Source organism: Alosa pseudoharengus, unplaced genomic scaffold, assembly GCF_046254945.1.
Source record: "Alosa pseudoharengus isolate Yale_2024_CS ecotype anadromous, Long Island Sound unplaced genomic scaffold, YU_APseudo_1.1 YU_APseudo_1.1_scf_24, whole genome shotgun sequence".
NCBI lineage: Eukaryota > Metazoa > Chordata > Actinopteri > Clupeiformes > Clupeidae > Alosa > Alosa pseudoharengus.
This window is the reverse complement of record NW_027468689.1, coordinates 17,040,785-17,056,209: the sequence shown is the minus strand read 5'-3', so window position 1 is coordinate 17,056,209 and position 15,425 is coordinate 17,040,785. Positions and strand designations below refer to the sequence as shown.

The 15,425-nt window shown below is 45.7% G+C and overlaps 1 protein-coding gene across 1 annotated transcript in view; it reads right to left on the bottom strand.

Moving 5' to 3' along the window:
* Positions 1-4,385: 4,385 nt before the first annotated feature.
* The window catches only part of xirp2a (xin actin binding repeat containing 2a), a 54,825-nt gene continuing 43,785 nt past the window's right edge, over positions 4,386-15,425 (bottom strand). Inside the window, exons 8-9 of the mRNA XM_076303273.1 lie at positions 5,872-15,352; positions 4,386-4,513 (exon numbers count right to left, since the gene is read on the bottom strand). Of these exons, the coding sequence (XP_076159388.1) occupies positions 4,419-4,513; positions 5,872-15,352 (9,576 nt within the window). The 3' untranslated portion in view covers positions 4,386-4,418. The remainder of the gene's footprint in view (positions 4,514-5,871; positions 15,353-15,425) is intronic.

Here is a 15,425-nt window from a genome sequence, read left to right as displayed (position 1 = left end):
CTGTCAAATGTCTGGTATTTGCTGATATTTGAACAAAAGTATAGCCTAAGCATATATTGCAGAGGTGGGGTGTTTTATAGTTCATAGTTCACCCCCCCCCCCCCCCATTGTTTGTTAGTAGACAAAACATCAACATAATATAATGTATCCTATTATACGTTTAACATGTATTGTCCTACAATTAAGCTTTGTTCTTCAGCTTGTACCTAAAAAGTAGAATATTCGAGTCCATAAGATTGATTGATTAATTCGTGGAAGACATGGCAGAGCAGGAAATGCATGGTAGAGCCTGAGTTGTCATAGGTTAACGAAGAAGTGGTCTTTACAACTGCCAAGCAGCAGGCCATGCATCACGGAGAATATCTCAGAACAGACCCTAGGGTTTTCAATCTTTAATCCATGACCTCCTTCAAAGCGCCCTGAGTCCAATGATCACTCGCCTACTGGACCTCGAGCGTCTTGATTCCCGGAACATTCCTCCTCATTTGTTTCGCCTTAATTCCCCAGAGCATCTCTTGGAACCCCGCAGCTTGTAGAGCATGCTCGCCAGGTCACGTACATGGCATTTTCATTCACATCCACGGCTGGGTTCAGGTGCGATGTTTCAAGCTCCGTCGGGCGCGAGTGTGCTCCCCTGAGATATGCCGGCTGATTTGACTTTGGTGGAGAGCAGCAGTGTTCCTTGGGATATTAATTCTCATCGTCTGATATGTAGATAGGCTAATTATTAAAAAAAAAAAATTCAATGGGTTGTCATTTCGCATCTACGCAACTCATTTATAACCAAGTAGTAGCCAGGCTATATCTCCCCCAACCCCTAGGGGAGGATTCATGTTGGTGAGGCGAGGTTGAGTGGTAACACGATTTCATAGTGTTTTACAAACCACTGTTTCCCAGGTCAAGCAGGTAATTTAGGCTACATCATCTTCTTTAAGTTATGTTAATGCAAATACGTCTGCAGCGCTCCCACCTATTCCTTTTTTTGCGGAGCAGGTAGAGTGTTGCAGCCCGGAGGCAGGATCTGAAAGCTACTATATAAACAAAACTCCCGATCAGTTGCTGTGTCTATACAAAGCAGTCATTTCAATCGGGACACGTCCCTTTGATGTAAAAGTTCAGCATTTTTATCTCGGTGTTTCAAAGTGGATCGCCACTCTTGCTATACAGCTCTCTCAGTGTCGTGTCATTACCAATGCAGAGGGGAAAGCATGGGGAGAGAGTGTCGAGTCATTTGAGCGAATATTAATAAATCACCTTAATGGCTCCCTCATAATGACAAACCCTCAGCTGTCGCCTTTGCACTGCAAACGAATCAATCACCAAACAGGTGCCAGGTCAGAATAAAAAAAATATTTGAAACATCCAGGATTGAAAGGCAAACCACTTTGTGTTTGTGTTGGCATATATTCCGGTGTTGTAGTACAGGGTGAGAAATAATGATTTCATTAAGCATTCATATTAGTTATATCTAGGGAGTAAGCACTTGGTGGTTGGTCCTTGTGTCAAGTTACCCTTTCTTTATTTTGTCTTGTGTCTCATTAGAAAGACCAGTATTGAGTGGTCTGTGGGACTCATTAAAACCCCATGGCTTCAAAATGAGGAGCGCAGGGAGACACACAGAACACAGAAGAGACACACTAATCTGAAGCAGGTCACAAAAAGAGACTCGTACAAAAGCTGGAAACGGTGAGAAAAATCAATACACTACTAAGCACAGAGATCTCAGAGCTTTCATTTGAAACAGGGGTAAGCAATAGATCATGCCATACAGTACCTTACACCTTACAGAGAGAAAGAGAGAGAATAAGACAGAGAGAGAGAGAGGACTGTGAGAAACTGTAAACAGTTTCACTTGGTGAAAAACAGAGAAAAAGTGACACAGAGAGCAAGATCTCAGAAACATGTTTTATTTTCTGCTATGACAGCATTACCAGTACAATAGAAAGAGCTTTTCCTTAACCAGCCTGAAAGCAGCCCTCGGCCACCTGTCAGGAATTCTCGCAAAAACAAAGCAAGGAAGGAAAGAAAACAAAACATTTTAAGCTATTCTTAAAATAAAGCAAACAAAAATACAAACATTTTTTTGGAAAGAGTGAAGTTATAAAATGAGAAACCAGCAAAAAGAAATACCAGAAGAGTATAATGTTTACAGCATACAAAGAGCATAATGTATTTCCTTGATCATCATCATCATCATCATCATTACAACCATATATTACCCATTCTGCACACCAGGTGCGTTCAAACAGCTCTAAAAGATAAAAATGTAGATATATTTGCATAGAGCAAGTAAGCATCCACAGAATAGTATTCTATATTTATAGTATAAAAGATATGTGAGGGAATTTGAACGTTGATTGTTACATTCATCTCTCCATGGGCTGTTTTAGTATGACAGTATAAAATGAGTAATAGGAGAAAGTGAAGCTAGTGGAAAACTGAATATGACTGGCTGATTAAATTGTTTATGTTAGCAGTGAGTGACTGCTGTTTTTTTTTTAGCATTTTGGTAAAAAAAAAAATCCCTTTTTTATTCGGGATATCTTATTCGTCATCATCTTCGTCTCCATAGTAACGGTTGCGCTTGATTTGATCTTCCACAGACAAGTGATCCCCTTCCCAGAGTAGGCCGCCCTTTCCTGAGGTGCCCAACGAGATTTCGGGCCTCCCCTCCTCCGTCTCCACAGCGTTTTTTGGTTTCTCTCCCGCCCCTCTCGATTCCATGCCGAAATCCAGGAGGTCGTCCAGGAAAGATGTAGAGGCGCCACCACTGGGAGCATCGCAGAAAATGTCATCCTTGAAATCAGTCAGCAGGCTTGGGCTCTTATCCAGCCCTGCGAAAATGTCCTCCAGAAAACTTGCAGAAGCACTGAGCTTTGGCGGCTGGTTGTCTGAGACTATGGTCGTCTCCTCCTCCTCTGTGTCTACTTTAAACCAGTCCCTGCTGATTGGGTAGTCTGAAGATGTAGTATCTGTGCATTTGGCAACAGGAGGATAGAAATCTGGTTCGGTTTGTGCCATCTGGAAAAAGTCTGATGGTTCTGACTTGTACACATTCACAAAGTCTTTGTCAGGACTGTCCAGAATGGAGGGCTTAATGTCGTTGTCAGGAATACCCAGGCTGAAAGGATCGCTGGGGCTGGTGTCAAGGAGTGTTGGTTTCATGCTGACATCATCGAATCCTGACCAGGATGGTCCACAGTCCAAGAGCGCACTGTAGGAGTTGTTGTTGTTGTTGTTGTTGTTATTTGAGTTTGAGATCCCATTGATGTTTTGCTCTGGCACCACCTCTCCATCGATCACTGTGACCTCTACTCCACCTGAATCTCCCTCCATCTCCTTTACCTCTTTTCTCTCTGTATCAGCACTTTGTGCTTCTCCATCTCTCTCTCCACTTTCCTCTCTCACCTTCACATCATCTTTTGTCTCTTTCTCCTTATGCTCATCTTTCCCTTCAGTTTCGCCTGTTGCTTTCTCTTCCTTCACTTTCCCTTTTGCATCTTTCTTCTTCTCTTCACTTGGGCTTTCCATCACGTTCTCTGGACTTTCAGTCTCGGTTTGCTGCGGATCTTCTGAAACGTCTTTGGTGCCTGGGATTTGATTGACATCGGGTGCAGTCTCCTCCATTGCCTTCACGCTCTGTTCCGCAATGGGGGATGTTGAACCCTGTGTCGGCTTTGGATCCTTCACAAGTTTAACTCTCTCAGGTAATGGGGTCACTGGCACATCCTGAGTGTTATCAATTTCCCTCAACCCATTTTCAGAGTGAGTGACGGCTGGCTCTTTAGGTGGTCTAGAGGTACGTTTCGGGGTTTCTGTCATCTCCTGAGGTGCACTTTCCTGGGGAGGCCATGTTGGTTTGACCAGCTTCACCTCTTCCTCTGCATGAAATGCCTTCTGAGGAGACTCGGACTGTGGGGGCCAGACAATGGCAATTTTACTGGTAGGCTTTTTGGTCTCATCATTCGATGACTGGCTGGTGTCTTTGTCTTTTTCGGATGTCTTTTCTTTCTCTATCGAGCTAGACAGGGCTGAGCGCTTGGATTCAGATTTTTCTGGGGAGGGTTTTTTGGGTTTTGTCTTTTCTGGTGAAGTCTGATTTTTGTTGCTCCATAGCTCCTTGTGGGGTCTTTCTCCAAAACCTTCATCATAATTTCCTTTGGCCTTGAAGAGCTGCTTGTAGTGTGGCTTGCAGTACATGCGCCCATGGAGAGAGGCATACGTGCCAAGGCTGCGGGAGAGCAAAACAAGAAAATAAGAACAATGAAGTTCTTGGAAGATGAAAACACCACTAATTACACAAATGGTTAAGATATTTAGAGTGTCTTGTAGATAGGCCACATTGAAGACGGTGTAAAGATTTGTGATTACATTTTTACCTTAATTGACTGCTGCAGTGGGCACAGCGGAAGCAGGTTTTATGGAAGTTTTGTTTGTCTGCAATCAGCAACTCCATGGGGTAAACTCTCTTCCGACATACCCGACACAGTTCGGACTCGGGTACTCGAATTTTCTAAAAGGTAAGCAATTATTAATTAGATGGCTGAATGATTAGGCTACTGCAAAACTTCAGAGTGTCAAATGTAAGTTAGTGCAAGTCATGAGCACAATGTTAAAAAAAACGGTGTGGTCATATAGCAGCACCTCAATAAACCATGTCACCAAGTCAAATGAACAGTTATGGAACTTAATCCTGCTTAGATTTATCTTAATTTTTAATCATGAACTGTCCTTGAACTTAATCCTGCTTAGATGTATGTTAATTTTTTATCATGAACTGTCTGACAACACCTGGTAAAGCAACAGACATCTACTTTGTAAGATATCTATGGGCTATGAAATACTGTATGTTGTTTTGTTGATACATTGAGGACCTCTGACCCAAAGTCTGAAAACCATTAAACTCATAGTGTATGTACTTATAATAATGGATATAATATATATGAGTACTTATAATGAAAGTACTTCTTAACACCAAAGTTATTAATTGCTAAAAGTCTGCCCTCCTCATTGAAAGAAAATGCGGAATCAGGTCAAACTCAATGCACCCACACATGCCCAAAATTAGGTACAGTGTATACCAATCAAGATGAAGATTGTTCTATCTGGGTCATTGAAAGCCAACTATGGAAAAGTTCAAGCCCCTACAGACTGTGAGAGTTTAACCCAGCGCCTGTCTTTTAATTACTCCATAAATAAACAGCGTTGGATAAACATTTAGTGTCTGTAGGGGAAGAATTTGTTTTGAAACTAAAATATGCTCGGACAGGAAGAGCAAAGATTATGGTTTAAGACCCGTGGCCCTAATTGGGCGAAGTGCAAAGTCTAACTAAAGCTTATGTAATATGTAGTTAAAATAAATTTGGTAGAATAACACCATGGGCAAGACTTTCAGCACAAACATTAATGAGTCAGCTCAATGCTCCTATATGCAACAAAATAGTCATATGTCATGCACAATTACTTTTTCACAAGATTGTTTTGCAGACTTTGCCCTTTGCCCACCATTTAACTGATGGCCTCTAGTATGTATCAGTGACTGAGTAATGAGGATCCTCAAAATAATGTGTTTGAGGACAAACAGTGTAGGAAAAAACTTGTATATCCTACACTAAAATATTTTTGAGGACATGAAAGAGGGAGAGAGATATCAAGAGAGAAGCAAAATAGAAAAAGAAACAGGCAGAGAAAAGTGAAAAACAAGTGAAAAGAGACATGCTTAAATATCCTTCTCATATGGCATAATAACACAAACTAGACAAGCATGTATGTGTTAGAGTAACCAAACTGACACACAGCAAAAACACTAGTATTAAAAACACACCATGGCTTTCCAGATTAGTCATTTCCATGCTGGTCACACAGCTTTACCAGTCACGATGCTCTCCCTTTGGTGAGACATCATCTGAGATCTTTGCTCCTCGGTTGCGTTGAAGCCCAGGTTTCTGAACACAGTTTCGCTGTCGGCCCATGACTGCTGAAAGCTCTGCAGGAGCTCCTCAGCAGAAGCATCAGGCGACACGCTCAGGCCGGGCACGTTCCCCCGCACCACGTCTGCATAGGTGGGTGGGCTTGGTATTCCAGACACATTCTCCGAGTGCATGGATGTCTCAGTTCTTGACCCCGTCACTGTGTTCCCAAACTCATCAACAGTAGAGTAGTTTTCTGTGATAGACTGTGTTTCAGAGAAACCAGTAGCATCCTTCTCCTTCTCCTCCCTCACATGGTGGAAGCTTGGCTCACCCAGTTCAAAAACATTCTTGATAGCCTTGATGTCAAATGATGGCTTCTCCTCGGCTGGAGTGGGTCTGCGCTCAATCTCAGCATCTCCTTCCTCTGTATCGCTGCCCAACCTCTCTGGTATGAGGATCGGATCTCTCCTGACGTACATTTTTGGTTGCGGGGACTCAAACTTGTTGACCAGTTTGGATAGATCGACTCTGGGGAGATCCTCCTTCATCCTCTCCTGGATCTCAGCACTCTCAGCATCCTCCTCTGCATCGCCTCCTAGTCTCTCAGGGATATCAATAGGGTCCTTGCGCATGTAAGTCTTGTTGACTTCTGCTTTCTGAGCCTCCTCAAAGAACACCCGCTTGTCTTTCACGGTCATCATAGAGTCCACCGCTTCTGAGACGTCAAACGTCTCAACTGAATGGCTCTCCATGGTGAACTCTTGGTGGCTGGAAGACAAGGACTCCTCCTCCATCTCAGCTGTGTGCATCATCATCATGTGCTCTGGCACAGGCATTGGTGGTGGGGTCTGTGCGACCTTGGTGGTGTTGTCTTTCAGCTTGGTCAACTTGTGTGATCGGCTCATTGTGGGCGAAGGTGTAGCCCTGCTTAGCTTTGTAGGGGTGTCCGCCCAGCGAGGAGGGGGTGTAGGGGTCGCATCAGATCTGAAAGAGGGTGGTGGAGAAGGGCTGACCCTAAAAGGAGAATCTGTCCTCCTGGATGACTCTATGCTGATGAAGGTGGGTGATGGGGTTCTCATTCTCATCGTATCAGAGGGTACTTTGGGCTCCGGGGTCCTTGTTTTGGACAGGTCCTGCTCTTTGATTTCCTGGGTGCTCCGTCTCTCCTCCTTTACTTTCTTCTGGGTTTCCACCCTGGCAGAGCCAATGCTAATCTTAGAGATTTTAGGAGTTGCACCACCAATGATCACCTTCTCTGGCTCTGGCTCACTCTCTGGCTTGCTAGATTCCTGCACATTCGACTCAATAAAAATCAGCTTTGCCTGTGCAATGTTTCTGATATGCACAATTACTTCCTTTAGCTTTTGCTTACTGAACTGAGTAGTAACCATCCTTGTCTTTTCCTCTGTTCCAATGAGCCAATCGGGAAGTGAAATCACCATTGCCTTCACAGAGTTGGCATCCAGTTTCCCGTGAACACTCTGCATTTCCTTAATCTGGCTCAACAGCTTCTGCACTTCCACATACTTCTGACTATCAGTGATCTCAGCCACTGATTCAGTCTGCTTCATCTCTTGTGAGCTGATTTGACTAACCTCCTGTTTAGACATCTCTTTTTGCTGCAGCTGTTGCATCTGTTTCTGCTGTTGTTGCTGTTGGGAGGACTTCACTTGCTTCTTTATTTGAATTTTGCTTTTCTGCTGGATGCTCTGCTGCTGCACCTGGCTCTCAGTTACCACAACTTCCTCTCGGATCTGAACATGCTTCTCCTTCACTTCCTGGTGGGACTGAACAATTGTTACCTGGCCTTGTCCTTTAGGAACCTCAACAGTCATTGGGGGTACAGGAGAGACTTGAATAGGCACAACTTGTTTCACTTCCTTTTTTGACTTTTGTTTGGATTTTTTCATCTGGATTTCCACTTTACTGTCAGAAGTTGCAGCCTTTCCAACCTGCTCCACAGTGACCTCAGTGACCTTTTGGGTGCTGCTTGAGAGGCTTTCTGAATTTTGCTGAGCTGTACCCATCTGTGTAACGCTCTGTGTACTCTTTTGGTTCATCTGTGCTGTGGCATTGATGGCCACTTGCTCCTTCTGTGCTGCATTTTCCTCTTGCTTACTTTCTGCCTCAACTTTTGGTGGCTTTATAGTTTTGACCTTAAAATTTGGAGTGACCTTGGGAATCTTCATGGGTTGAGAGGGTGCCTTTTTGGCCTCCTGTGTTGCAGAGCTTGAAACATGCTGGATGGCCTCCTGTTTGGAGACAGATGTCTCAGAGCTGGTCTTCACAGCAGTCTGTTGTTGCTCTGATGCACTGGATGAAGCCATGGAAGAGGAGGCCTGAACATCAGTTGACAGAGAGTGGGTACCTTGGGTCATCCCAGAAGACACTGTTTGATGCTTTTTAGAGGTAACAGAGGACATACTGGTTGAATCTTGAGTAAGCTTTTTGTTTATTGTAGGTTTAACCATGGGGATTTGAGTGGGCATTTTCTTTGTAGGTGGCTCTTGTGGAACTGGGGCTGGTTTGGCTAAAATCTCAGGTTCATTAGGAAGAGGTGGTTGGGCGAGCCCTGTGCTTTCAGTGGCTGGGGCCTCTTCACCTGGTGCCTGCAGATGCATTTGAGTTGGTGGTGATGTTGGAGTGGTTACTTTGCTTTTTGCTGCTTCTTCCATCTGCTTGCGATACCTCTCCTCTGCCAGCATGAGGGGAGTTTTGAACTTCCTAGCATAGGTCTTGGGCTTTGCTACTGCAGTAGTTTCAGGAGGAGGTGGGAGTTTTATGGGAGGGACAAAAACTTTCTTTGGTGGTCGTGGAGGCTCTTCTTGCACAGGCTTGGCCACTGGAATTACGGAAGGAATTTTAGAAACGGGAGGTTCCAGAGTAGTCTGTTTTATCTGCTCTACATGTTTGCTGCTCTCTTCTTTGATGGTGGTAGCTGTGGCAGAAGTTTCCTGCTTTTCAACCACAGGTGCTGGGGGAGGGGGTGGTGGAGGAGGAGGCGGTTGAGGTGCTGGCGGCTGTTTCTTCTGCCACTTAAACTTGGGTGGCTCAGCTTGCTTTGGTGGCTCAGGCTTGGGCACTTTGAAGAGAGGCCGTGCTTTAGGTTTAGCAGGAGATGGCTGTGCCACAGCACTCAGCTCCTGTGGGGGAGGAGGTGGGGGCAGGAAGTCCTGTGGGGGAGGAGGTGGAGGGAAGAACTCTGTCTCTGCCTCTGCAGTTGGAGGTGGCGGAGGGGGAGGTAAAGGGAGGTCACTGTCTTGCCTCATGACCAGAGGACGAGATAGGGGTGGTGGGACATCACTGTCTGTGATAGGAGAGGGAGGAGGCGGAAGAGAGAGCTCTGACTCTGATGGAGGAGGTGGGGAGACAGGTGGAGGTGGCAGATCAATTTGTGGCTTGTTTTTCTTGATCAAACCCTTAGTGCTGCCATAGCCCAACTTCAGGTTCTTGACGGTTTGCTTTTGAGTAGCAGTCTTCTGTTCAGTCGTCACAGAAGTCTGGACCTGTTTGATTGTCTTTATTTCCTGTGTCTGCTTTGTGGTTATGTTCACCTGTGATGTCTCTTTCGTCACAACAGTGCCTGATCCTGCAACTGCAGTGCTCTCTGTCACCTGCTTTCCAATGTTTTTCTTCTTTATCAGCATAGGTCCAGGGTTGTCCATGTTGGGTTTCACTGGCTCCTTAACCACTTCCTGTTCTTTTACAATTGCCTGCTGTTCTTTTATCTGCTGCTCTTGGACATTTGTCTGCTGCCCATGTTGAGCAATTGTTTGGACATTCACTTGTTGCTTGACCTTCAGGTGCTGCTGTTGAACATTCACTTGCTGCTTGACATTCATTTGCTGCTTTTTAACATTCACTTGCTGTTTGACATTCATTTGCTGCTGCTTAGTGCTGGTCTGTTGCTGACTGAGAGTAATTTCCTGCTGTTTGATGTTTTCTTGCTGTTTCACGCTTTGCTGCTGCTGCTTTATGCTTTGCTGCTGCTGCTGACTGATTGTTGTTTCCTGCTGTTTCATGTTTTCTTGCTGTTTCACGCTCTGCTGTTGCTGCTCTTGCTGACTGATGGTTGCTTCCTGCTGCTTCATGTTTTCTTGCTGTTTCATGTTGTGCTGCTGCTGCTGTTGCTGCTGCTTCATGCTCTGCTGCTTGATGTTCTGTTGCTGCTTGATGTTTTGCTGTTGTTTCACCTTCATTTGTTGCTGCTTTTTCTTGCTCACCTGTTGAGATAAAGACTGCTGTGAGGATTGAGAAGCTTCTGTCGCCATCTGCTGGACAGCTGTGGTTTGTGTCACAGTAGACTGACTTTCCTGGCTTGTAGCTTGGATATTCTGCTCTAAGTGAACCTGAGTGACTTCCTGTGCACTGTTCTGCGACTCTGTGGTCCCTGTCTGGTTCGTCATGGCAAAAGCCTGGCTGGCAGCTCTGCTTTCTGCCATTGCTGCAGCTAGGCACTCAGGGCACTCATGGAGTGGAGTTTTCCCTTTGACTCTCCTTACATTGTGGCCCTTGTGGTGCTTCTCATCCTTCTTCTGCAGGAGGCAGTGTATGGCCCCCCGGACATCACCCTTGACCACTTCCTCTTTCTCAACCTGCATTTCCTCCTGTTCGTAAAGTGACTTTATCGATGTCTTGATGTCTCCCTCAGTGCTTGCGCGGCGCTGCATTCGAGGGGATGCAGTAGGCTCCAGCAGCAGCTGAATGGTGCCCTTCACATCTCCATACTCACTAACCTGATGCTGGTAGACCTTTTTATCAGAAGAAGCTTCCTGCAGATTGATTAAGGCCGTATGAATGTCACCTTTGACTATCTCCTCCTTCTCCACCTCTTTCAATGCCTGCTTGGCCTCCTCCAGAGATTTTAGGGTGCCCTTAATGTCACCAGGCACCAAATCCTCAATGATGATCTCTGTCCTGGTGTTTGCTGATTTCTCCAAGGATTCCAAGGCCCCTCTGATGTCACCCCTCACAATCTCTGGCTTCTCCACCTCCTTGGCTTGATTTTGGGCTTCCACCAGTGACCTGAGTGTGATGTTGATATCTCCTTTCACAACCTCCTCTTTTTCCAGCACTGCCCTTTGGTTCACGGCCTGTGTTAGAGAGTCGAGTGCTGCCCTGAGGTCTCCCTTTACAATTTCCTCCTTCTGCAGGTTGTGTAGGCCCTCTGGCTTTGTCATGAACACCTTTACAGTGCTGTGCACATCCCCACAGAGTATATCCTCCTCGGTGACGGTACGCCCAATTTCCTTCTGATTCTTTCTGAGAAGCAATTTAGTTGTCTCAACATCACCACCAATAATCTTTTCTTTTTCTCTCCCTTCCACAGTATCATCTGATTCAGTCTGGAGCTGACGGAGGTAGTCTAGTGCCCCAGACTCTATACAGGTGGAGTAGAAGCTCACATTACCCCTCTCTGTATCACTCACTCTAATCTTACTCTGGTCTGATGCATCAGGATTTGAGAGGAGTCTGTGCAAGGTTCCCCTTACATTGCCTCTGACTATGTCCTCTTTGTCAAGGCCTTCTTCTGTGTCTTTATTCAGAAGTGAGTAAATGGTCATCCTGACATCACCCTTCTCGTCCTCCTGGATGAGAATACCACGTTTGTTGGCCCCCTCCTCTTTCAGCAAGTTGTTGATGGCCTCTTGTATGTCTCCTCTGATGATCTCTTCCTTCTCCACATTGATACCCCTCTCCTGATTAAAGAGTTGTTTCACTGTGGTGTTGATGTTTCCTCTCTCTTCCTGGTCAATTGTGATGCATTTCTCTGTCCCCTCACATCTGTTCAACAGGTTCATCATGATGTTGTTTAGATCGCCCCTGATCACTTCCTCCCTCTGGATCTCAGGAGCTTCCTGGTTCATGAGTTTGTATTTAGCCATTCTCACATCTCCAACCTCATCTGTCTCAATAAGAATCCCCTGGGACTCAACCATTTTCTGGCTGTATAGTTCCTCCAGAGTATTCTTAATGCTCTTACCAATGATTTCCGTTCTCTCTACATTGCTTTCATTGAATCCAGTAAGGGGTGTTGATTCAAAGAGCCATGTTGTTGATTTCACGTCTGCCTGTGGGATCTCCTCTCGGGTAATGACTGTTTCTGTTCCATCCATCTCTTTGATACGATCCAGAGGCTCTTTCTCAAACAGCCATACAGACTGTTTCACATCTCCTTTAACCACCTCTTCCTTTGTTACTTTCTCCATCTCATCATACTCAGAGCCCTCTCCACGGATCTTGTCGATAGTGCGGGTCTCAAAGAGCCAGGTGGAAGATCTCACATCCCCCTTTTGGATCTCACTCACACTAACAGTCCTAACATACTGATTCATCTGGTCCTCCTCAAAACGCTGTTTGTTTATTTTGACATCTCCACCCTGGATGTCCTCCACAGTTTTCATCCGGACTTTCAGGTCCTCTGCGATTTCATCCAGAGGCTGAGTTTCAAATTTCCACCTGGCTGATCTGACGTCTCCTTTCTGAACATCCTCCTCAGTCACTGCCTTGATGACGTACACCTCATCTGTGTCTCGAATGGAATCTAGAGGCTTTGTCTCAAATAGCCATCTAGCCCCAACAACATCACCCCTCAGAATTTCTTCTTTGGTAACTGTGGTTACTTCATGGTAGTGACCCTCTTTATCTCGGATGGCATAAAGGGGCTGGGTCTCAAACATCATAGTGTAGTTCTTCACATCTCCCTTTTCAATCTCCTCTCTGATGGTGGACTGAATATTCTTGATTTCTGTCTCTGAGGATTCATCTTGGATTTTATCCAGGGAGTATGTCTCAAAAATGAAACGTCCCTTGTCCACATTACCACCTTGGACATCTGAAACAGTACGAATCTCTTTTGATTCCTCTGAAGCATCCCGGATTGCATCAATAGGCTGGTTTTCAAACATCCAGGTGCAGTTCACCACATTTCCTTTCTGTATTTCCTCAGCCTGGCGAGACTTCAGCTTCATCATAGTTTCCTCTGAGGTTGAGGTCATGATATCCGAGGACCGGTTCTCAAAGATGTACTTCATTCTGGAAACATCTCCAGATTGGATGTCAATCTCTGTTACCCTCTTGAAATCACTCTCGCCTTCTCCAGTTATGTTCTCCAGATTCTCTGTCTCAAACAAGAAGCGAGCCAGGCGGACATCTTTACCTTGAACTTCCTCCTGATCAACAGTGCAAGTTTTTATGACTGTCTCTGATTCATCCCGTATGGTGTCCAGGGCTTGAGTTTCAAACAGCCAGGTGCAAGTTTTCACATCTCCTTTTTGGACTTCAGTTGATTCAGTCTCACTTTTGGCCTCCACTTTCTCATACAAGGCATCCATTGGTTGTGTCTCAAACAGCCACCTGCAGGTCTTCACATCACCTTGCTCAATATGGACACCCTCTTTCTTCCTGGTCTCCTCTTCCTCAGCATTGCTGAAGTATTTGATGCCATCAAGTGGCTGAGTTTCAAAAAGCCACTTGGCTGTTTTGACGTCACCTGACTCAATCTCCTGTTTGGAAATACCTTTGATGATCTGGAATTTATCAATGCTTTCATCAAACTGATCAATTGGACGTGTCTCAAACATCCATTTGCAGCTGCGGACATCACCTTTGACGATTTCCTCCCTTCTGATAGTCTTCACCTCGTGGTAATGGCCAGAGCTGTCCTGCATTGCATACATAGGAGTGGACTCAAACAGATGCTTGTTTGACCTCACAGATCCACTTGTAACACCTTCCACCTGTATCTTCTGTGTATCACATTTGCTGAGGTCCATGGTTTCAAAGATCTCCTTGTAGTTTGTGACGTCTCCTTTGTCGAGTTCCTCCAGGTTTACAGTGCGTTGAACCTCCTTTTTCTCTTCCCTTATTTGTTCTAGTGGCCTGGTCTCAAACATCCACCTCTGGTGTCTGACATCTCCCTTCTCCTCCTCTGTCATGACCCTCTTCTGAAGTTTCCCAACCTCAGCAAGTTCTTTCAGATTTTCCATGGGAACTGTTTCAAACAAATGCCTGGCAGAAGTCACATTACCTCCCACAATGTCTTCCATCTGTGTTGGTCTTGCGTTGGCGTTGTCTTTGAGGGAGTCCATAGGCTGGGTCTCAAAGACCATGCAGTGCTTGCGAACATCAGCCCCAATGATCTCCTCCCTGTGCAGTTTGGAGCTTTCCCATTCCTCATCTTTGATGGAGTCCAAGGTCTTTGTCTCGAAGAGCCAGCGACCTTTGTTCACCCCACCTTGGTAGTTGTCCTCCATTGAGACGCCGCAGATCAGTTTGACTTGAGATGGGTCTTTGCTAATCATGTCCAAGGGCTGGGTTTCAAACAGCCAGCGTGAAGTCTTCACATCTCCTTTCTCAGTCTCCTCTCTCCTCACAGTGGTGATCTCTAGCATCTCTCCTGAGTCTCCCCGGATTACGCACATGGGCTGAGTTTCAAACATCCTTGTGGTCATCTTCACTTCTCCCTTGATCTCCTCTAGCTCTGATTTCAGGCTAAGGAAGTGGGTCTCATCGATTGTCTCAGTGTGAGCCAGAGTATCCAGGTGCTGAGTTTCAAACAGGTAACGGGCAGTTTTCACATCTCCTCCAGCGATGTCCTTTGTGTAAACAACTTCAGTGCCTTGGTTGTCCTCCTGGTAGATCTTATTCAGTGTGTCCAGTGCCTGAGTTTCAAAAAGCCAAGTAGCTGTTCTGACATCTCCTCTCGCAAGCTCTTTCATTTTGCCTGTCTGTTCAGTGGAGTCAGGAGTATCTGATCGCAAAGCATCGATGGGCTGCGTCTCAAACATCCACGCAGTGTACTTGACATCACTTCCTGCTATGATCTCCTGTTGGGCGATGTTCTTGCTGTTGTCCTCATCAGGAGTTTCATCTTTGATGGAGTCCAGGGGCTTATTCTCAAACATCCAGCGCATGGACTGTACCTCTCCTTTCAGGATCTCGTCCCACTCCAGATACTCTCTCTCTGGGCTCATACACTTGCTGGGGCTGCTGCTGTTTTCGAACACTGAGCGAGCCTGCTGGATTTCTCCAGACATCTCCTCCTGGTAGGCCATCTCCTGGCTGAAGAAGTCCCTCTCCAAATTCTTGCGCACTTCTGGGTGGATGTGCTTGTAGAGCCGCTTGAGCTCAGCCATGTTTCTCTGCTTGGAGTAATAGTCCTTGGCATGGTGGTGGGGGCAGATGTACTCCTGGGGCTGCGGGGAGGAACAACGGACTGGGACCTCACCAGGTCCCTGAAGGAACTCTGTGGGAGGAGGAGGGAAGTTCTGCTGCTCCACTATCTCAGTGGTTTTAGTGGAGGCAGAAGCTGAGGTGGAGGAGGATGCTGCTGCCTCCACTCTTCTGGTAACAGCCACTGTTTCATAGTGACCATCTTCAATGACTTTAGATGAGACGTTCACTGGAGCCCATTGAAACTGGTTGTAATCAAGATCAATCTGATTGGTGACGAGTTTGGTTGAGGAATTCATTGTTGTTTTATAGAGGAAAAGTAGAGAAAAAATAAGTGGA